Source organism: Micrasema longulum, unplaced genomic scaffold, assembly GCF_059751315.1.
Source record: "Micrasema longulum isolate JH-2025_06_02 unplaced genomic scaffold, ASM5975131v1 h1tg002219l, whole genome shotgun sequence".
NCBI lineage: Eukaryota > Metazoa > Arthropoda > Insecta > Trichoptera > Brachycentridae > Micrasema > Micrasema longulum.
This window is the reverse complement of record NW_028279381.1, coordinates 98,029-123,010: the sequence shown is the minus strand read 5'-3', so window position 1 is coordinate 123,010 and position 24,982 is coordinate 98,029. Positions and strand designations below refer to the sequence as shown.

The window sequence follows — 24,982 nt, the reverse complement described above, 5'->3', positions numbered from 1 at the left end:
AAATAAAGATTTCACCCGAGAGAACTAATCTGCCTTCACTTGTTTTGTCAGAATAACCATTTTACAGCTGATTTTATTATGTTAAACATGACAACTGAAAGGGTTTAAATAAACTTAAAAGTTTGGCATTGTAAGGAACACAGCAGTGAGGCAACGGACACAGCAACCCTTGGTATCTACTGTCATCCAAGGCGTTTTGGCTGGCAAGGCCATGTACTACGTATGCCTTCCGAGAGTCTTAACCATGCTTGCCTATGTTACAAGGCATCAGGTTCTTGGCGTCCTGGTCGTCCGCTGTTGACAATTTGTGGGCAGTTTGCGTCAGAGTTGCGGTACGTGGACTTAACTTGGGAGGATGTACGGGAGGTCGATCGCTTGGCCGGAGGCAGATTATGGAATCCATATGCTCCACATAGGGAGCGGATATGGTATGATGATGATAAAACTTAAAGGTTTTTAAATAAAATATTGGTTACAAGTGATTTTCAAATAGATGTATTTTGAGAAATATAAAAAGAGCATGTAATGTAGATAAACCAAAGGAATAAAATTATTGTCGAGAAACTCTATTAATACTAATAGAGTTCATTTCACTGGGTTTGGCGCCACAAATATAATAGGACATGGTTGACTTATTTTCAGCCAAAACGTTGCAAATTTTACCATCTACCATTGTTAAAAGCATTTTAAATTTTATGGACAATACTACACCTCCAATATTAACGTTAAAATTTTCAAGTTTTTCAATTGCATCTTGAAGTTTTTCGATTTCAGACTTAGTAAGAATATCAGTTTCTTTGGCGAAAATAAATTTAATAGGATGACAATAAGAGGTTGAGGAAGGGCTTAAATTTTGCCAAATTACTATATTAGGGTCATCATTAAGCCTTAGTTGTATTGGAACGAATGACATAATAAATAAAAATTCATCTATTGCATGCTCTGTGTGAAATTTCTGTTTATAATTACTATGTCTCGAGCTTCCATCTCCACCCCACTTGCATATAAGAGTCAGTACAGAACCTGAAGGAACTCTTTCTTTTAAGACTTCTGATTCTACATTTAGCAATCGTTGCACCGTATGATTTAAAATCGCTTGTAGCTGGATTTCTGCACTAGTTTCCGTTATTTTGACAAATTCCTCGCTCAGGCAACATGCTTTTTTTGCTTTTCTTAAACTATAAAATGCCGGATATATGTTGTGGCCGGTTTTTATTGCATTTTTACGCATAACTTTGTAGGAATGCGAAGATAATTTACAGTCAACGTATAAACTTAGCGCTTCCTCAATTGTCAATGCCCGCTGTTTGTTTACTTGTTGACGTTCCCTACGTATTTTTTCTACTTCATTGGGAGTAGCTTTCAAAATTTTCTTAAGGAGATCGGCAACTGTGCGTTTTCCTGATGCTCGAATAGATACATGCGTGTCAAACGAAAGTTCTTCAGAAGTCTTCGTACTCACTAAATCACGCACTTTTGTCCTTTTGCACTGATCACTGCATGCCCCAAAATCCTTTGCGGGCCTTCCAGTAGACGTAGATGGTTCATTCATGTCTACTGAAGGACTTTGTCGAAAGTTTTCACACATCAAAATATTTTCACTACCGTCGAGCCACTCAAATTTTTTTTTAACAAATCTATCTAGTTTACAGCCAGATTCGGTCCATTTTCTGCTTATATTTAATCAAATAAGCTTAATTTGATTTTTCAACAGTTTTTCACCACTTGCACCGAGTTTACCGACTTCAAATTTACTAACAATATTATTTAACACTCCTTTGAAGCCTTTCTTTCGTCGTCAAACTCTTCCACATCACGTACAATTCTTGCCTGGAAATCTCGTATCTGGTACCTGTAAAATAACAAAATAAGATAGATGCAACTTCGTGCGGTAAAATATTGAAACTGTAATGAATTGACAATAAATTGGTCTATTGAAAAATAAAAATAATATTTTGCTACTTTGATATACTCTCCGAGATAAATTCTCGAGAAGTTAGAAATTGATATTTTTTTAACTACCGAAAAATACATAAGTTAAATTATTGTTTTTTTAAATACTTAAATAAAATACATTAAAATATTAGAAAAAAAACTATACAACATACCTTCCAAAATAGCTTCCATTTTTTTTTTAATCGAAATTAAAAACTTTAAACTTGATAAACAACCTTTACACGTCGGACGCCAAAATGCAAATAAATGTAATTAGGCTTTCAAAAACCAATTATCCGACTTTCATATTCTGGTATGAATCAACCTAAGCATTAATCACCCCAATTAGGCTTACAATCGTCACACTAACTATCTGGTAATGCCCCCATGACGTCATCGTTTAAGAATTCAAAAGTGACTTTTTATCTTGTAGCTTGTATGGGTCAAAACACTGTGCGCCGTGGCGATGTGTCCAGACCTTAAGACTTAGCATTGAATATGTTGGAAAATAAATAAATGATTTTAAAGCTTAAGGATTGTGGATCGAGTTTTTCTACTGACATTTCTTGGTGGAACTGCATTTTAATCATAGTAATAAAATGCGTACATAGTTTTATTTACAGTTTTATTTTTACAAATTTATCAAGTCTCCCACCAGTCTCCCACCAGTCTGACGATGTAGGTCACGACAAAACCCGGTCACTGGTAAAAAATATAAATGAGAAATAAAACAATATACGTATTTTTATGTTTACAATTAAGGATTGTTTAAATTTATTTCAACAGAGAGGGAAAACATTTTTGAGAAGGGAATATGGAAGTCTAGGCATTTAGGTCATTGCCGGTTTAAGTGGCCACTTTACACACTGTATAACATTCACCATTCTACCCTTGTTTGAACATCCACATTTCCTCAACTCTTCCATCTGTTTTACTTTTGTGAAGTAAAAGAGCTGAAACCACGTGGGTGAGATTCATCCGGCTGAACCTAATCACCTACTAGGTAGCGCCTGAAAACAATTTCCCAATTTTTATAGTTTTTCTTTTACCAGGTAGTTAATTCAATAATGTTTGAGTATTTTCAAATGCTTGCAGACTGGCTGGATTTCCATAAACATCATATTTTGTATATGTTTTCCCTCTCTGTTGAAATAAATTTGAATATGAATAACTCCCTAGGGTGGAAATCCAGCCAGTCTGCAAGCATTTGGACATACTCAAACATTGTTGAATTTAGGATTGCGCTTTAATGTACTTCTTGTCCGATCCTGCTAGTTGTTTTTGTTCGTGTTCTACAAGCATGTGCGCATTGCTTTTCAGCCTACCCTCGTGGATATAATATACATATTTATATTAACGTTTACCATTACGTAAAAGAACAAACAATTATTCTTGTGTACATAAAGGAGAGTGACGTCTTACGATAATGAGTTTTTTTTCAGTAAGTAAATATTTTTAATATAAAATACAAATTTCAAGAAAACGTGCAACGTTTTCAGCGAGTGCCACATACAAAATTATTATAAATATTTTATTCTCAATATGTTGGATTCTTGACTGCACTTTTATATACTATGTTCATTTCATCAAAGAAATATATTCCTCTGTAAGTATTATTGTTGTATTAAAATTAAAGAGGCTAAGCGAAGTTCAACCTTTTTGTTAAACGGTGCTTTCAATATTTTAGCTTAGCATTCGTTAGCCATTCAATTGAATGCTGGCATTTGATGAACATGCTAGCAGTCCGCTTGAGTGGCTGATCGAACTATTTGGCGGTGAAATTGTAACGACTATATTTCATCCTGCCCCATTTAAGCAGCGCGTAATTAAGCACGGGTCCAAGTGATATTTTTGCTACGATGGAATTCAAGCATGGCAATACCGCGTCAGATTGTGCATTTAAAAAAAGCAAAAGACTGCCCGTGACAAGCAAAATAAACGTGTAACGTAACAAAATCTAAGATGTAGTTCTTTTATATGGAGGAAGCACCGCCTTACGGTATGTAAGTACTATGTAATTGATTTGTAATTGTATTGTCATTTCAATTTGCCAGATCACGGAATCTAATGAGGTATTTTTGTCCATAATTATAGACTTCCTAAATACTTGATTTTATTTTTTACATATGGGGTATTCCATGAGAAAGTGAAACTTGATTTAAAATAAAAAAGGTTAAAAAAATCATGTGATTATTCAATAAATCAATAGCCAAAACATTAAATTCAACATTTAATTTTAAAAAAATAAATAAAACAATTTTCTGTTTCGCAAATGCTCACTTGTAAATTCTAAGGGTGGAAACCTTCATGAACCCTACATAGATCAGTAATGTTGGCAGCACTGTATAATCTCCTATGTCTTCTATTAAACAAGTGTTAATGAATTTCAAGTAAGGTAAGTCTTTTAATTTTTATTATATAATGAACTACATATGATTAGTCATGTCCCACCCGTTACAAAAACCAATGATAAGAGGGTTGTGGAAGATTTCCGGTTTATTGTCAACGGACCAATCGCAGAACTAACCAAGAAGAAGCAGAAGAGAACTTGAGACGTCACACGCGGATTAGTTTTAGATACACAAAACTTGAAAAAAAAATCGTCTCGGTTGAATTATTATCTGTTAAAAAAAAATTAACAAAAAAACACTGAATTTTCTCATAACTGCAGAGTTACCTCGATATTTTACTGAATGAGGAACATCAGTTTTTTTTAGTAGAACTACTGGTTTTTCAATTTCAAAGCTCAAAAACGGAATATCTCGTTTTATTATTTTTTAAAACGTCAAAAAAGTGAACTAATTAAAGCACGTGACGAAATGGCACAAGGAAACGCAACAATACAACATCGGTAAACAGAATCTCATAACAATAATAAAATTTTCAAATTTAAAATTCCTAAATCATTCGCAAACGAGTGGAGGCGTACCTATAAAAAAATATAATAATTTAAAAGCTAAGGAACAATAACAATATTGTATTCGAAAAGAAGACAGCAAAAATACGGTCAATCTAACAAGTTAGCAAATTTTAGTTCAGAAATATTATAATGTAAATAATAATACAGTATTTATTATATTCTGATTTCCTTCGAGTACCTAATAGAAAACTTCAAAATTGATGTAGTTAAGTCCATCAGAGATTTAAGAGTTATTTTGGACTATAAACTGACATACAACGAGCATACAGATAAAACAGTAAATAAATCACTGAAATTACTTGGCTTCAATAACAGAATATCCTCTGATTTTACTAATGTCCGTACAATCAAAACTCTTTACTGCTCAATTGTTCGCCTTTTTCTAGAATATGCCTCCGTGGTCTGGTCTCCATTCCATGTGAATTGCATAAATCACATTGAATCAGTTCAACACCGCTTGCTTTGAAAAGTAGCGTAGATGCTTGGACTAGAAGAAGGTGATTATTCTCATGCTGATATTGAGTCAATGTTAAATATTTCTAGTCTACAAAAAAGTAGAATTAAATTTATTCCATATATATGTTCGGCATACTAAATGGTATAATCGATGTTCCATCATTACTGGGACAAGTTAAATTCAATATTCCGACTCGTTGGTTGAGATTAAATGAAGAGCTGTTCATCGATCAGCATAGAACAAACTATGGCCTTAATTCTCCAATGACCCGTCTTTGTCGTATTGTTAACTCGAGACAATATCTGGACTTTTTTGGATCAAGTTTTCAGCGATTTAAACAAGCACTAAATAAATAGTCCAGATCTTGTCTTGATGTCCATTATGTTTGTCAATAGTTTTTTTTTCTTTTTAAAAAAAAATGTTTTTAACTTTTATTTTATTGTAATATTTAAACCCTATAAATTTTTAACATATTACAACAGAGATGAAGAAAATTTAAGAGAAGGTAATATAGAAGTCTAGGCATCTACAGGGCTTATGACCTGTATGTATGTATGTTCTGTATGTTCTTCATCTCTGTTGTAATATGTTAATATAAACAGCTCCCCAGGTAGTTGAATCCAGTCCTTGTCTACGAAAATTTGGACAAACTCAAAATATTGTCTATAAATTGTATAAATGGACAATGTCCGTTAATAGATAAATAAACAAATATTGAAGTATGAAGTCAATTTCATATATTTACATACATGATGCATGGTTTTTTTTCTATTGCAATCAAGTCTTTGTATCTTTATATATATAATTCTTCTGTTCGTGTGATGTCACTGAACTCCTAAACGGCTTAATCGATTTACGTGCGGTTTTCAGCGAAATGTAGATCTTTGCGCTGCGCGTGTTCGTAGATATTAACGCCATTTTGTATAAAAGACAATGTTTGTATGTGTGTCCTTGATAGATAAAAAAAAACTACTAGAATAATTTTGGTGTGTTTTTTTCAAAATTTTGAGATTTGCTCAGGGCATTTTTATAGCCCTTAAAATCTTCAATCTAATCTGTAAAAACAAAGTTAGAATCATAAATGTTTTATTCATCGATCTACCATTGCATTCGACGAGAAGGATATTGTTTTTTTGTGTATAAAAAAAGTTTGTAAATGAATGTTTACAAACAGTATTCGTTTTTTGATAATACTGATTTTGGTAACACTAAAATAGTATTAACTGACATTCAATACATTTTTGAAAATCGTATTCCCACATAAAGTGCACCCCTGTTGGTGAGAAGAGCAGATTTAAAAAAAAATGATTAATATAATTACAAAATTTATCCATATTTTTTTTACTATACAATCTATTGGTTATATATTTTTTTATGTTAAAGCTGTTACTTTCCAAAATAGAGACTAGCTTTTGTGCTTGGAGAGTGATTTACATTATTTCATTTATTTAGTCATTTGATGTTATATTGTTTCGAATATTCACGAGGAAAACAATAAAAATAATACGAAATAAAAAGAATAACAGAAAATAATAATTGTGAGATTCAAGTTAAAATAGAAAGCTGTTTTTACTCAGGTTCGAAAAAGTTCTTCAAATTAACTTTGATTTTATTTAATGATATACGAATATATAAGTTTGACATTTGCAAAAATAATTCTATAATCAAAAACGAATTATTTAATGTTTTGGAATTCAACCATAAACAAGTACCAATGTACCTACCTACTTAAATTCTATATTTGACAAAAATTATTTTAAGTTTTAGAATTCTATAATAAACTAATACCTTGGTACCTACTTATCAATTAAAAGTCTTTTTCCTATCCGGACAGTTTTTGCACGCTGTCACGACACATACAGGCATTTTCTTTTCATTTATTTTGTTTTCGTTTTCGTTTCGTTTGTAAGTCCTCGATGGACTAAATAACTGCTGGACCTATTTATGAGAGGTTTTCAGCGAAATGTAGATTCTATCTTCTTTACCATTGGCGTATCCCTTTTGTTTCGTTTTCATAAAAATAGTTTATTACTCTCCGGTCACGCAGACATTTTTCCTCTTTCCTATACTAAATATAAAAGATTACTTATAGGCGTTGATAATACGCCTGTTTAATTATATGAGTTCATTAAAACTGTATATTTATGTTTATGTTTGTACCTTATTCAATATTTTTTAAAGTTTTATTTTATTATTAAAAAAAAAAAAAAATGTACTTATTTTTCATATATATGTATTTTATTTATATTTATTATTTTATTTTACTTTTTGCATTTTGATATTTTGCATTTTCTGAATTACTAACATTTTAAAATTAGTTTTATTCTATTACTGGGTTATTTTTATGTGTACACTTGATTAAAAACTTACATAGCCGTGAAAAATGATTATTTACGGTTTTTACAATTTAAACTACAATGTACCTTATTTTATAGATGAATTATAAGTAAAAACTGTTGTTTTTTCAGAAATAAAATAAATAAATAAACTAACCTGAACCAGTAAAATAGCACAGTTTTATCTGCTGTCTTCGGGCGCATGATATACAAATATAACTATTTTTGAAAAACGCAAAACGTACCGATAATTTATTTTATATTTTAATACTTTGTCTAAAAAAATAACAAAATCGGTTCAGTTTTGAGGTGCGGAAAACGGGACACAAAAACGAAACGTCAATTTTGTATATTCTAACAAAAGCAAAAGGTCTGACATACAGTTGTAATTTTTGCACAGTATCGGGGAGGCATCTGCAAGACAATGACATAAAAACAATATTCGAATACCTATTTAATCAAAATTCTCTGTCCTCACAATTTATGTAAACCGAAAAACAAAAATAATAATGTAGGCATACGGACATATCTAATTTGGACTAAATACAATAATTGATATCAAACCTTCGATTGTGTTTATTTCATCCATATACGAATATGTACTCAAACCTAGCAATAGCAAAGCATTTCCGGGTTCAGTTCGTTATATATATATATATAATTCTTCTGTTCGCGTGTATGTCACTGTGAACGGCTGGCCCGATTTTGATGAACTTTTTGTGTGTGTTTGAGTGGGTCCCTGGATGGTGATCCAATTGGACCCGGTAGGTGGCGCTGCGATCTTAATGTCTTAACTTACGTGCGGTTTTTTGAATAATGAACTTTGCTTTGCATATGTTTGTACATCTTAAAATTTTAATTTCTTTCGATTTTCATTCAAAGAGCAAAGATTTTTTATTCATCGAGGCATTTGTGAGAGTGACAAAAAAGTTCAAACACCTATTCATCAAAACTCACAAATTAGGACAAAGTTAGTGATTTCGTAGTAAGAAAGTATGCTAAAAGGCTTGATTTTTGTTTCAAAATATTTGTCCTTTACATGAGTATAAAAAAAGGCCAGTCTAATGCTTCAGGCTGTGAATTTCCAATAAAACTATTAATGAAATGTTGTATTTTAAATAATATAATATTATTTTAATTGCACGTTTGCTTGCCATGCAAAGGGTATCAGGTTCGTTTTCCGATAAAGTTGCTATGAATTTTCATCAAACATAACTCTGTGATAACAATAAACTGCTCTAGGAAAAACTCAGATGGTGGTTTTATTTAAATAATGGTGTTTACACGTTGAAAAAAAGTTACATTGCGAATTCATTTTTTATACGTGAAAAGTAATTTTTAATCGCTCTATTTAAAATACTAACCTTAGTTTTAACCAAACATTTTGACGGGGGAGTTGTACATTACCGGTTAGTGAATGGAGAATATTGTATCGTGTAGTTCGCGTGAGATGAGATCTCTCCAACCCGACGCGCGACGCCCGACGCCTGACGCGACGCTCCATTCGCCCGCTCGCCGGCACGCCGCGCGGTCGCTCGTCCCGCGGAGCGACACGTACACAACCGGCTTTTCTGCACAAATTTTCTTTCGCGAACACTATGACATGGAAAATGTTATTAGAGTACATGCTTTCGGATTTTCGTTTACCAGTGTTCGCTCCCAAATAAGTCCCTTATTACGAAATTCACCGAATCACTTAATAAAATAAAGTTTTTGCTTTTTAAAAAGCTCACTGAACGAAAGTTCGGTAGTTTACTATAATATGTACCTTCATAAAACTTTATTTTTTATTACTTGAAAATATTCATCCTGTACAGTAATAAAAAGGTAACTTTATTAGTAGTGTTGCGCTTTATCAAGTACAGAAATATAACGTCTGCTAGATTTATCAAATAAATCAATTATTGTACCCATTAGTTTACTATTATTGCTAAAATTTGAACCACACACCGAAAAAAAATGGTTGAGTCTTAAATTACAAATCAAATGTTTTATTGATTTTTTACAGTTCAAAGTGTTATTTTTTTTTATACATAAGTAGGAACTTTTACTAGATAAATATTTTATTTCATTTTTGCGAAAGTTTCTAGTCAAAGGCGTGATTATTTATCTGTTTATATAACTGAGAAAAAAGTAAATCAAGGTCGGTTAATAATTAAGGGACCAGGACATTCCTATTAGTTTGACGAAAGCTAGAAAATAAATAAATAAATATAGCCCGCGAGTGAAGTCGACATTGGTTGATAAAGACATTATAATTCCAAGCTGTCGGGAACAGTTTGTGACGTGAATATGGAGATATGTCATACGTGATCTGTATCTGTGGTGTGTTATTCAAATTGACAAAGTTCTACGTGCGCGGCCCAGTTTCTGTTCGCCGGCGCTGAAACCTTTGACGAGATTACCTGCGTAATTATTCCTTACGGTGGCACTATAAGTGCGCTACTCTTGCACAGAAGCTGGCCATCATATTGTAAGTTACTTGTTTGTACATTAAATACTATTTTTCTATCATCTCACCTTGTTATTATATATTTTTGATCTATATATAAATATATATATAAACGAGTTGATGAAAGTTTGTCCTTTGTAGACTCAACAACTATCGGACCATTTACGTGCAGCTTTACGCAAAATAATCCAATTCACGTGACTTAATAATTAATGTGAATAATAATATGTTCGACATGTTCATAAAAAAATGTAGGACGAAAAAGATGTATTTTTCATCAAAATGCCGGGGTTGCATTCGGCTAAAATTCATATTTCAAAAAATTTGGAGAATGATGTGTTTTTGGATATTGAAAAAGTTTGTATTTTGACGTTTACAAACATTTAAAAAAAAAAAAAAATACTGAATTGATTGGTTTCCTTACAGTTTCTTAATTTCTACATATTGACTTATTTTTAATGGATTTATAGTAATGCTTAAATAGTTTTAACCAACGTTTGATACATTTCTGAAAAACGTATTTTTACACAGAATGCACCACTGTTGGTAAAAAGCGCAGAGTTCGACATATGCAAAAATAATTATTTGTATGAAAATGAATTATTTTATGTTTTGGAATTCAACCATAAACAAGTACCTAGGTACCTACTTAAATTCAATATTTGAATATTAATAATTTTTAGTTTTGTAATTCAATCATAAACAAGTACCTAGGTACCTACGTATCAGTGAAAAGTCTTTTTCTTTATCCGGACAATTTTTGCACGCTGTCATGACTTAGTCTTTTTTTTCTTTTGGTTTCGAATTAAATGTCAAGGTCATGTCAAAACCCGACTGGCGGTTAAAGAATGACTAAATTTTCATGAGTTAAATATCATAATTTTAGAATTAAACGCGGTCTGACGTTTCTTTATTAACACGTATTCCCGTATTATTCTCCTTGTATTATGGCACTAGCGTAGTGATTTTTGCACGATTTTGCACGTGTTAAAGTATCTAAATTTATATTGGTTTTGTTTTTTAATAAATTGATTTCAAGGATTTTCAATTCATGGTCTCTAGAAGAAATATGAATTATTTTTATGTAATTTTTTAATCACAAAAATGTTCATGTTCTACTAAAGGTTGGTAAATTTTTGATTATCTTTATTACTAGACCATGATTGTATATACAGGGCCTTAGGTTTAGGAATAGTGGCAGAAAACGGATGGGAATTACATTTTTATTCTACCAATATGGCTATAGTCGATTTTTATAGCCGACACAATTAATTAAGAATGTTAAGTCTCGAGTTGGAATAATTTTATTTATTATTAACTGACATATTAGCTAAACATTTGCTATCTAAGAAAGCTAAGCTACATTTATTTTTATCAGCTGAATATCTAATTAATATATTAAAGTTTAGCCCATTGCTGACATTCCTTATTGTTACACATCAATACATTTTCTCACCCTGATATTTTTTTATCGAGGAGGCAATATCTCTGTGGTTTGTTGGAAGAAATTTAAGTAAATCTAATAAAAAAGCCGTAATATAAATACTAGTGCATTTATGAAGCTGTTGGCATGTCACTTATTTTTAAGTCCAGACATGTTTTGACAAATAATTATTTGCCGTGGCCTCGCGTGTCTCCTACACACATCGAGTTGTTTTTTACTAAAAAAATCATTTGGTTTTTCGATCTCACCTCTTAAAATGCTTTATTAATAGGTAATATATTTGAAGAGTGACTGTCATCTTACCTTATATAGATGCAATGGTCGTAAACAAAGTAATACTTTTGAGAATAAATCGTGATATGCTGTCACAAACGAACAAAGAAATGTACCTAATCCTAATTTGTTTCTCATCTAAACTAATATGTTACTACAAAAAAATGTGTGGCTTCGTGGTAGTGTTATGGACGGATCAGAAGTCGGTTTGAATCCCGCTCTGTCACGCAATTGTGAAAATACGGAGAATGTGCTGGTGGTACCTGACCATACGCCACAAAATATTGGGTCAGGTTCTCCCGACGGACACCACTGCATTCTCTGTCGTATCAACCAGCTCGGTCAGGCAGTTGGCTTAAGACGACTAAACCTTTAAACAAAGAACATTTTACCGAAGAGAATACAAAAGTCTAGGCATCCGTAGGGCTTATGATCTGTCATTGGCTGGTTAAAGTGGCCGCTTTACACACTGTGTAACATTCACCATTCTGCCTATATGTGAACATCCATATTTCCTTGACTCTTCCATCTGTTAGATACTTATATAGGCAAAATAGTGGTGTGAAGTGGCCACTTAATCCAGCCAATGACAGATCATAAGCCCCGTGGATGCCTAGACTTCTATATTCCGTTTTGTAATATGTGATTTATGTCTGTTGTAATATGTTCATATTAACAGCTCCCTAGGGTGTTGAATCCAGTCCTTGTCTACAAAAATTTAGACAGACTCAAAACACAGTTGCTTTAAAGAAAGGTTTACACCCGAGATCAGTCAAATAGAAGAGGAAATCGAAAAAAAAAATTTGAATTTGAGGACAAACAAATTTATTTGATAAAATAATTATAATGAACTTAATTTCCAAACGAGATGTTTTTTTGGGATTATAATAATAACGCAAATATTTTTCTACAAAAAATAATCTTACCTAAATTAGTTTACACAATGCCAAATCTGTAAGGAATTGGTTGGCGGTTTCAGGTAAAAATCTAGAAACTCACATACGATTTTGAATGTAAAATGAAAAACATTTTCATTATCATACCCTCAAGACTACTTCTTTCTTTGGAATAAATTATATTTAAAAGAACTAATTTATTAAGCTTTGAAAACGCCTTTGGTTTAGTTCAAATTATTCGTGTAAAGTGTAGAGTAAAGAGGATAGTTCTCAGTTAAGACCCCTTATTTATTTATTGATTTGATAATAAATTATAAATAAATAAATATAAGAGGTAAAACCGAGTATTCGAAAAACGAAAAAAATATTTTAAAGCAATTAAAATACATATTTACTATACATAGTTCGTGGGTATAAAATAAATGTTTACCATATTATTATTCCAATATTTGAGTTTTTCCAAATGTTTGTAGACAAACTCAAATATTGTAATGAAACCAACTGGTCCAAGAAGAAATTTAAAAATTGAAAAAATGTTTTCAGGCGTTGCCTAGTATGTGAAATAATTCAGTCAGATAAATCTCTTCACAACAATAAAGGTTGCAGCTCTTTAACTTCACTAAAATCAACAAATGGAAGAATTGAAGAAATATGGATGTTCAAACATAGGCTAAATGGTGAATGTTACACAGTGTGTAAAGTGGCCACTCAAACCAGCCAATGACAGGTCATAAGCCTTGTAAATGCCTAGACTTCCATATTCCGTTATTTAAGGTATTTTCTATCCCTGTTGTAATTTGTTAATATTATTATTTCTTCATTTCATAAGTTCGTTTGTATCCCATATATCTTTCACTCCAGTCTCACGTTATGACTACTAACACTTTCAAAATAATCGGCTCATGTTACAATAAAAACGACATCGACACAATAATTTTATTCATAATTATCATGACATTGCCATTTTTTCATACTGAGGTTCATTAATTTTGAAACTAGTTTTGAAAACTGTACCTTATGTCAATAATCTCGATTTGAATATGGGATAGTGGTATGTTCATATTACTGTTAGGTTCGTTGAATAGTTGTTTGCATTTATTAATTTATTTTAATTTTATTATTTGTGTACTTGTTAACAGATTATTACACATTTTTTGAGACATAAGTCCCTACTATATATAACCAGAAACATAACAAAAAACAGCAAATTCGAACATTTGCCATACATTTAATAAAAAAAGAGAGAGAAAAAAAAGGTAGCCACATATTCGGAATCTCCTCAAAGAGTTTCCCACTCAAATTCTCCCCACTGAGGAAAATCCAGTCCTTAACTCCTTTCTTGAAAATAGTTTTTGTCCTTGAGAGCTTAATACGCTTTTCCAAAATATTGAACATTCTCAGTGCGGTAAAGAAAATATGTTTCTTAGCAAAATTCGTATGGGTTTTGGGTATGACATAACTTGAGCTCTGGGAACACCTCCAGCGAACGTTTTGCCTTTCTTATAACAAATCAACATTAAATTGATGTAATGTTTGAATTAAATTCTCGATTTTACCCTGTATTTCTACTCTACCAAAAAATAATAATTAAACTATTATGTCCAGCGCCAAAATACCAAAATCGCATGGCGTAGCGTTCGCATCGTATGTAAACTACATGGAAAATGAGGTATTGGTATGTTTGGATTACTTCCCTTGCGTATTGAGAATTTTAGTCTGCGCCTGCGCCCAGACTGCGCGTTCAGTACTGCGCTGGAACGGAATTTTGAATTTGCTTCAATCGCGATCGTTCTTTAAATCGATACCCAGCCAGCCAGTAGCAAGTACGCGCCGATCAGGCGATCAGTACGCGCATGACAGCCACACACTACAATGACAGCGCTGGTAAATGGTTACGTTTCTTTTTAAGATATTTTTATAAGGCGATAGTAAAATTCCTTCACAATTTATCTTGATTGTTAATCAAATTCTTATTACATAATTTATTAATAGTAATTTAAATGATAGGTATTATAACTGTCACTTAATTTATTAAATATGCTATTTTATAAACATTATTTGCCAAAATATAGAGGAACTAATGGTTCAATGCGTTCTTTCAACGGACCGTGCATGCTAGGTAGGTACTTGTTTATGATTGAATTCCAAAACTAAAAATTATTAATATCCAAATAGTGAATTTAAATAGGTACCTAGGTACTTGTTTACGGTTGAATTCGAAGACATAAAATAATTCATTTTGAAATAAAGAATAGTTTTTGCAAATGTCAAAATAGGCTTTTCTCAACAATAGGGGTGCACTTTATTCATGAATGCGATTAAAAAAATGTTTTTAATGTCAGTTGATATTGTTTTAGTATTACCAATAATCAAGTAAAAAGAAGTATATGGGAAGAAATTATAAGGAATATATTGGAAAGAATCTGATTGGAATCCATGAAAAGTGAAAGTTGTTTGTAAACATTCAAAACAAACTTTTTTAAACACAAAAAACAATATTCTTCCATTTTTTTGTATGTGCATTTTCATTTAATGAAACCCTTGTAGGTCGATGAAACAAAGATTTATGCTTCTAACCTTTTTATAACAGATCCGATTGAATTTTGATATCTATGAACACGCGCAGCGCAAAGATTTACATTTCGCTGAAAACCGCAAGTAAATCGGTTAAACCATTACGCGTGCATAAGAATTTATATATATATAAAGATGTCTGGTATTTCGTTTTATCGATATTATATAGCCATTGTATTGTTTAACAATGTTTATACCACGTACCTATATTATATGTATTATTAGTTTGTATCACCATAGAAAATGTTGAACAAATCACAAAATAGATTAACCATATCCGATAAATTGCTTCCAGTCTTTACGGAATAATACCAAACATCCCTTAGAACATTTAAATTATTAATTTTGAAAAAATATGTAAATGGCCTTAATTTCATTGGGTTAGCAACATAAAAATATATTTTATTTATCAGTCCTATCACCATGTTACATAATACGTATATTTTTTATTTTACATCAATATGTATTTAATTACATTTAGATTGTGTTTTTGTTAGTATATAATCCCATACTAAGTACGAGAGGTTGCCTCTTTTTTGGAGTGATTTTTATTTGATTTTCTTTGTTGTACTTTTTACCTCAATATGGATTAATGGATTCAAAACTGATATCTGTTTATAAAACATATTAAATAAGAGAATATGAAAAAAAAACCCTCTTCTGATAATATCTGATTATCTTTTTCTTTCCTTTAATGTTAAATGTGTAATACTCGTTTTACTTATTTTGTATTCAAATTGGATATTTAAAACGGATACTTGGATACATATTTTTTACGTCTTGCCTTATAAAGGAAAAATGTACACGAACAGGAAACATTAAAAACTACTTGTTTGGATGTCATACTTATTTTATTTCAGCAATGGCAAAAGTTAATTTATGTAACTTTAGATGTTTTGCGAATATAAACCTAACTCTAAACTATTTCTATAATATTTAATAATACGCGTCTACACCAGGCATGCCCAAAACTTGGCCCGCGGGCCACATATGACCCAATTTTGTGTCGCATATCCAATAATTTCAACTGTCTATTACTTTCTCCAAAAAAATGTCTTTAAATGCTATTCTTGATGCTTGGCAATCGCGATTGGAATCTTCCCGTTCAGTGAGGGTTACCTTTCTTTTTTTCCCTTCAATCCATCAGCGCTTAAAATCTTCTTGGGTTATCCCAGATCACTGGACTTCGTAACTTATATCAGGTCATGGTAAATTTAATCAAAAATGATTTGTTTTCAATATTGTTGATTCCCCTTCGTGCTGTTGCGGATATCCTAATCAATGTTGAATTATATTGAATATCGAATTATTTTGTGAGTGTTATTAATTGTTGATTAATTTAATTTAATCGACGATAATTTTGACGTCAACTTTTTTTATGAGCCTATTTAAAATAGTAAAACTTTAAAAAATAAAATACGCTATTATGCGTGATGGTCACTTAAAACAAGGTATGTTATAAAATTAGTAACTTAACACTTTTTATCCCGGAGCCGTGTAAACACGTGATTATATAACCACGCGTTGTATCCCGGTCCTGTGTTTTTACGTGGTTTACCAGCTGTTCAAAAAGTGCATTTTATTGACATCTAGTGACTTTTATTAGTACTTTTTCGCTGCTAGTGAAAAGGGAACTGGGACACAACGCGTGGTTATTATAATCAGGCGTTTACACGGCTCCGGGATACAAAGCACAAAATAAGGAGTGAGACCCTGTAGGTATGTGCGAACATTGCAATGTGGCTCTCCATAAATACCATTGTTGGCTAAACTATCATACAAAAACGACTTAACAATATTTTGAGTTTGTCCAAATTTTTGTAGACAAGGACTGGGTTCAACTCCCCGGGGAGCTGTTTATATTAACATATTACAACAATGCGCTATTTATGCTATGTTCTTCATCTGTGTTGTAATATGTTAATAAAAACGACTTATTCAATATAAGAAGTTACAATTGATTTGACCCAGTATTTTCATAATTATGACACGTTTAGGAAGCCCTTCACAAAGCATGAAATTTCACAAAAATGGGCAGGGCACAGGGTAAATTCTATCTCAAAGTGTTAAGTTCTATTTTTCTCGTGTTGCCCATTCCCACCACCATCCTCCATTCCAATCGTTCTACCCGAAATACCGTTAAAAAAACTTTTTTTACTCGTGATTATTATTATGTGATCAATATTATGATCAATTCAGTATGTTTAAAGAGAACACTCCGAGTTCATCTAAATAAAATAATTATTACGTTTATAACAATGATCGTATATTGTTATTTCCGTTACTATCTTTGTCGTCCTATAATTATTGTGGGAGGCATATTATAACGTTTTCTCATATCTTATTTTGTCTTGATTTATGTATTCCTGTAAAAAAATAAGAAAATTGCCTTTTTTTTACTTCAACGATTTTATTTTCTGTATTAAGCTATTAAGTGGTAAATATGAAAACCTGTTTCTATTCACCCCCTCTGACGGAATGTTATTCAAAATTGAAAAATCGGTATCGAAAATGGAAAGAAAAAAGACTGCCCAACACTACTGTAATCTGTCAAAAGTATCTTATCACGTTAACTTTTTTTTTGTATCACCGTTTTGTCTTTGTTTCGTTTCATTTGTATCACATACATCTAGCTCACTCTATTGCTATCGAAACCGTATTTTGCTCTCGTTTATCCTAGGATCTGTGACTCGCGCCGAGTACCCTGAGGCGCGAGACTGATCACGGGATCATCATGTACCAGTTGATTTGGTGTTCGCGATGCGGATAGGGACATGGTGATGATTATTTTTTACTCAAATGCATCCAGATACTTTAATTCAAACCTTAATGACTTAGTCGGTCAGATCCAGTGAATTTTGGACACCTTGAGAAATGTTATTTCCCATGTATTGCGCAGTGCGCAAATTTTTGTGGTGTGAATCTTTTGTTTTTCATAAAGTTTTATAAACGATACATTTTGAAATAAAACTGAACTTACATTATAATTTTTTATCAAATATAATACATTAATAGGTATCATGTAGGCACAATAATTTTAAAAACATGTTTGCACAAAATCAAATTTACTCGTAAAAAACAACATATACGGTGTTCTGAGAATAAAATATTGAAACATGATGAAAGAAGCCTTTACGAATGACATCAGGCATAGTAAATATGTTTTACATTTATGTTCACAAATGGTTAAATGCTATCGAAGGCGTGCGGAAGCATCTCAAAACGAAGCCAAGCTCACATGGTAAAGCTCGTATTTCATGGTTTAGAAAAAAAAAAAATATTTTGTTCAAGATTTGACCCGATAAATATTGTGTCGGAAAATACACAAATTGGGTGTAGTCTGTGGTCTAATTTAGAAAAGTAAGAACAGATATAAGTCTTCAACAAACTGTCAACTCGTTTTTGTTGTTTCTCAGTTGACTTAATTTATCTTCGGTCTTATTATTTGCATTTTGTTCATGGTCATGGCAAATTTAATCAAAAATTATTTGTGTAGTCTATGGTCTAATTTAGAAAAGTAAGAACAGGTATAAGTCTTTAACAAACTGTCAACTCGTTTTTGTTGTTTCTCAGTTGACTTAATTTATCTTCGGTCTTATTATTTGCATTTTGTTCGTTTTATTTATTTTATTGGTTTTTTATCTTATTTTACTTGTTCAACTAATTTTCTATATTTTCTTAATTTTATTTAGGTTTTTTATTTTCTTAATTTTCTTAATTTTCTTAATTTTCTTAATTTTGTTTATTTTGTTTATTTTATTTATTTTACTTCATTAATTTATTTTATTCATTTTTATAAAATTATGATTATTTTATTTCGTTTATTTAATCTAAAGAGATAATTATTTTCTCAACGAGACAATACATCAATTGCCTTGTTGGTATGTTTTATTTTTATTATTTCCCTTTTGTATAACCGTATTTGCTGTAAGAGTATATCAACCGAGCTGTCTTTGGATGCTTCATTGTAAAGCCTAAGTATTCTTGGCATTGATGAAAATAATCCAGCCAGTGTACGATCTGTAGTTTCCCACAGCAAATAAAGTGTAGTGTAATTGATGCAATTTAGAATGTTGATATTAATTTGTGAGAGAATATCTTAAGCATCCGCCTTACCTGATAAAAATTTATGCAATACCAATGAAATTAAAGTTCCCCTAAATTACAAACCAAAAATGTACAAAATAATAAAGTCTGTCTAAGTAATTATCCAAGGATGACTATTTCCGTTCTATTGATTGATATTTCGATAAATAACTGATTTTCAATAACGATCCGTGTTATTTTAGAAACCTGATTTTGATTGTCAAGCGCAGAATAATATTTTGTTAGTTGTCAATAGTCGCGTCGTCACAAGATGGCTCGTTTTGTCAACTGTGAAACTACCCGTTATCTGTCATGGCGCCGAAATAACATAAGCATTATACATGTTTATGCGCAATTTCAAATCTCAGATACTGTCCCGAGTAAATCAGCAAATAAAATGGCCCAAGATTTGGCACAATATTTTTTGAACAGGGAACTACAAAAGATTTTGTAATATTTTCTGACCCATGTAATATGAACTTAATACAGGGCAATCATGAGTACAAATCAACAAAAGCTTATTTATCTCATGCACATATAAAATGCGCACGCGTTTTAAGTTCATAATGAATCCATAAATCGTTTTTCCACGTTATTTTTTAGTCTCTTTTTATGAAAATTCTGTCGCAAAACTTGTATTTTTTGTAAGCCTACAATACTTTCAAGGAACCCAAGAAACCTTACAAAACAAAAACAAGCGGTGGGCAGACTGCCAAAAGAAGACAAGACAGAACCAATGACAGTACATATTTATAATATACATATACTTCCGTACCAGCGGAGTTGGTACATAAGCATCGTGATCGAGGATCGACTAAATATGTGAGTGCAATTCATTAATAAGGGAAATTATATATAAAAAATGTTTGCTTACACGCTGTAAAAATTAGAGCATTTAATTTTACGGCGATGCTTCTCTCAAACGTATGAAAAAAAAATAATAAAAACGAACTATTTTGAAACGTCTCGTAAACAATAACTAATCAGTTCTTTCGTTTTATCGTGTTTTGACAGATTCACGGTTTCCGGGTACCAATTTTTTTTAAATTTCAGAGTATTATGACAGCTACAGGGTTCTACTTTTAAGTGTCATTACTACTCACTGATGACAACTCGTGACGGCACGGGCGGCGTAGTTACAAAACCTGAACAAATATTCGTGTTATATTCGTTATATAACGATGATAACACGATAATGTAAGCATAGTATGAGTATTAACAAATATACATATTTTTTTAAAAACCACTGAACTTTCGCATTATTTTATAACTTGAGCGACACAATTAAAACTATATTCCTGTACCTACGTAATATTTGAAGATAAAATAATATGTACCTTCTAAAAGATGATAAGCATGCTTTTGGTAGAGAACAACTCCTAACTTTTTAAATGTAAACAAAAATATATCAAAATGAATCCGAACAGTTTTATTCGTAGATACGTAGTTAAAGATATATTTTCACACGGCTGACTACTGACTAGGTACTATCATAGGTATAGTTTTGTATTCTTTAAAAGCGAGCAGAGATAAATAATGTTTTTTTTCTTTGTCTTGTCTGTCACTCTTGGTCTATTGTAAACCTATTTCAGACTTCAGACGTTCTTATTATTTATATACGTCATATAAAAAGGTATTGATTTTACTTGTCACTTTGACAGAGAGGATTATAAATGAAATATTAAATACATTATTAAAATACATAAAATAATTTTTATAAATATGTTCTTGAAGAATTTTGTTCAAATTTTTTAATGTTATTAAAAGTTTAAATCAGTCCTTAGGATGTTAAGAACTTACTCAATAAAACATCAATAAATAAATAATTGGGGAAACCTAATTATTTTTTGGCAACGCTTCCATGAGCGAATATTTTTTGAAAAGCATTATTTTGTGAAATATTTATGCTTTTTCTCAAGTAATACTTTCTTAAATCATTATATTTTCAAATATATTTTGGAGATATTTCAGCAATTCTTTTGGCATAAAGTTTATTTTTCTTCTAGGCTCAAAGCGTGGAGAATACAAGATGTTAAAAATCCTTTAGCTCTTATATTTAGTCTTACTTATTTTTATCTTCAGCGTTCTTCTTTAGTCCACTGCTGAACAAAGACCTCCCTTTTGGACCTCCACAATTCCCTGTCAGCTGCCACCCTACGCCACTTTGGACCTGCAACTATTCTGACGTCGTCGGACCATCTGGTCTGGGGCCTCCCACGCTTCTTGGCCTCCAGTCCATAACTTTTTTGTCCATCTGCCGTCCGACATATAAAAAATATGAAAATATAGTCCACCATTTTGGAACTATTTCAGCATGGCCTTTTATTTGTTTGTTTCAATAATGAACTTGTCGAATTTCGTTTATTCCACTAAGATATTCTTGCTCTGCACATGACCAAATGTATTGTGACTCGCTGTTTCCTTTTTGTTGATAAATTGAAAAATACTTACAACTTTAAATCAAACAATTCTATAATATAACATTAGGTAGTTTTGTCTTTATGTAATTGAAGACATAGCACATGCACTTGCATAAACAAATAACTTTTAAAGTCATTATTGATGTTCTAAAAAAAAAATCATCCTACATATATTTACTTATACATACATACAAGTAATCATATATATAAATATATAAAATGAATTAAAACAAAAATGAAATAAAAAAAAAAAAAAAAAAAAAAAAAATAAAAAAAAAAAAAAAAAAAAAAAAAATTAAATAAAATAAACCAAACTAGAATCAATAATAAATTAAAAAAAAGGCATTGACAAAGACAAGCGTTGAGGCATTCAAGATCCAATGATCGATGGATAAAAACCTCACTACTCCAATTCGACTTATTTTAAAATAAAAATTTAAGCACTTAAAGGAGTCCCGGAAGGGCGATTATACTAGTCCGGAAGTGCATAATTTTTTAACACGCTAGCCTGCTAGCCTGCTAGTATGCATTATATTTCTTTACTTAGATTAATAATTATCCGTGCTAAACATTGGTTAGTTTTTATGGTATACAAAAGTTTGTAACTGGTTCAAGAGTATATTAAAAACTCAAATAATTTTCACTATCTTTGTAGTTTGTGAAGAAAAATTATAAGATGAAATAAAGTAAAAACCAAAAGGGTACTTTATAGTATAATTTTCTTGTTCTCTGATCCGTGAATGAAAAATATCCTCGGATAAGCAAAATGCCAGAATTATTATACGCGACCCTTCGAAATCAAAACCTAGTAAGGCATGATTTTCGCTACAATGTCGCGAGGACTTTAGAGGAGTGAGGCCTTATTCTAAGATTTTCTATCGTCAAGACAGCTTATTATTTATTAGGGTTTTGTTTTTACTGTTCTCGGACTTAAAAATGCGTTCTTACGTACGAACGGCTTAATATTTCGTATAAAAAATAATATTGTCTCATCTACTTACAAAAATCCTTTTTTTATATTCATTGTAATTAAGGCTAAAAAAATGTGTAATCTACATCGACAAACCACATTAATGGGCTTGGTGAATTTAAAAGCACATGATCATCATTCCCTCTTCGCTCCTAATGGCGGAAAAGACAATGCATTGGTACAGAACATGGTATCTTGATCGATTTTTGTTACATTACGGTAAGATGATTAGTCTCACGCGTCATATATATTGACCATGAAATATTCAAGAGTTAAAACACAAGTTTAAATAAATATTTTACACCTACATTTTTAAACATATTTTTGTATTCTAACCTAGGTACCGTGACAAGTATTCATTTAAAAAACAAATATTGGTTTTTTTTGTTTTCATTAAAATATTTATTAAGGCGAATATAAATGGTTAATGTTATTAATATTAGGACATTCATAATTATGTTTGTATTATTTTAAGATCAAAATAATTTAAAAATAAATACATTTTTGATAGCGCGCGGATCTTGATATTTTTCCTAAATGACCAATGTAAAAATATAGTACCTACAGCGTGCGTTCAAATGATCAATAAGCCAATGTTAGTGTGTTAGTGCCTGTCGTAATCAAGTAAGCATGCAATTTTAGCTTGTGTGTGCACGCAAATTCGAATGATCCAGATGAAAACTTTTGATTATGCACACATAGTTTATTAAATATTTGAATATACGGTACTCGCAATTGTTCTATTTTATTATGTAGCTTGAGTGAAAAAAATCGATGAAAATATTTGTTTTTTTATATGATGCGTCGTTTTATTTAAAACTTTGATAATTTTTAAAAAAATTACATCGCCACCACTTAAATTGATTTTATCGAACAGCATGCTAATTCGATAGTTTATTTGAGTAATAAACATGTAAGTTCCAAAGTAATATTATTTTTGCAAATTTTACATAGAAGGTTTTTTTTGAGTATTTATTTTAAGTAATTTACTCTGTTTTGAATACCGACAGTCTTGCTCGGAACGCGGTTCTTTTATTACATTTAATCAGCCATTTTCTCGGATAAATTTTTATTAATTCGAGCTTATGGTCTCCGTCAGATGGTTTTTCCTTGTAGAAAAATATACCACGATCCGGCTCAGTTCTCAGCCCGTGACGAAAGTCTTCCTGTTACAAAATAATGTTCCTGTAATGATATTACATTTATTATTACTTCATTTTATCAAACGAGAGTTCTTTTGTTCAACGTTTCAATTTAAGGGAATATAAATGTTGTAAAATGGTTTTATTTTTAAACTAATAGATGGATATTACGAGAAAAATAAGAGAAGGGAATATGCCAGTCTAATCGTTGACAGGACTTATTATCTGTCACGCCTAGTTGAAATGTTTACTTTACACAGTATGTAACATCCGCAACTTTTCTTCTTGATAATTGAAGGGTACCCAGTAAAAACAATTTTCAATGGTTCTAAAAAAATATTGCTATGTTATTTCATATTTAAATTTATTTCAACAGAGAGGGAAAACATTTTTGAGAATGGAATATGGAAGTCTAGGCATTTACAGGGCTTATGAACTGCCATTGGCTGGTTTAAGTGGCTACTTTACACACTGTGTAACATTCACCATTTTACCCATGTTTGAACATCAACATTTCCTCAACTGTGCCAATGACAGGTCATAAGCCCTGTAAATGCCTATACTTCCATATTCCTTTCTCAAAAATGTTTTCCTCCTCTGTTGAAATAAATTTCAATATGTACAACTCCCTTTACTTATTACTGGACAGAAAATAAACGAAATGTCGCTTCAAATTTGCTACAAACTACAACAGTCCAGGAACAAACATTAATTAAGATTTTATTTTCTGTAACGATAAAATGTTTAATATTTTTGAATAATAATAAACATCAAAGGTTTTTTTATATTTTTTAAAAAGGATATTCGAAAAAAAATACTATAAATTGTCCTTTACAACCGGTTTTGGTTGGAGGGTTGAGAACGCTGCTTACAACTTCCACACACACGATATAATGAAATAAGTAAATTTCGAACTGATAATTGTAATATTCTAAAAATTTCAGAAAGTTAAAATTATTTCCATCAATAATATAATCAATATTTAGAGATAATACGAGTATAATTATGATTCATTTTTAAGTACCTTTTCAAAGTGAATTTCTCGAGAAAATAAAATTCTATTAAACTTATTTTTTT

General features: G+C 31.2%; 1 protein-coding gene and 1 long non-coding RNA gene across 2 annotated transcripts in view; one reads left to right on the top strand and one right to left on the bottom strand.

Annotated features, from left to right (window-relative positions):
• Positions 1–503: 503 nt before the first annotated feature.
• On the bottom strand, positions 504–2,379 carry LOC148272712 (uncharacterized). The gene is made up of 2 exons (XM_088239674.1): positions 2,109–2,379; positions 504–1,852 (listed from the first exon to the last, which is right to left on the bottom strand). Exon 2 carries the CDS (start codon positions 1,586–1,588, stop codon positions 551–553), a length of 1,038 nt encoding a protein of 345 aa, XP_088095800.1. The 5' UTR covers positions 1,589–1,852; positions 2,109–2,379; the 3' UTR covers positions 504–550.
• Positions 2,380–3,905: 1,526 nt separating this feature from the next.
• Positions 3,906–24,982, top strand: part of LOC148272711 (uncharacterized) — a 78,074-nt gene continuing 56,997 nt past the window's right edge. Inside the window, exon 1 of the long non-coding RNA XR_015824792.1 lies at positions 3,906–3,938. This is a non-coding gene — a long non-coding RNA (uncharacterized LOC148272711). The remainder of the gene's footprint in view (positions 3,939–24,982) is intronic.

Excerpts from the sequence above, each read along its gene's own strand:
- LOC148272712 (XM_088239674.1), bottom strand. The coding sequence starts at position 1,588 with ATGTGTGAAAACTTTCGACAAAGTCCTTCAGTAGACATGAATGAACCA.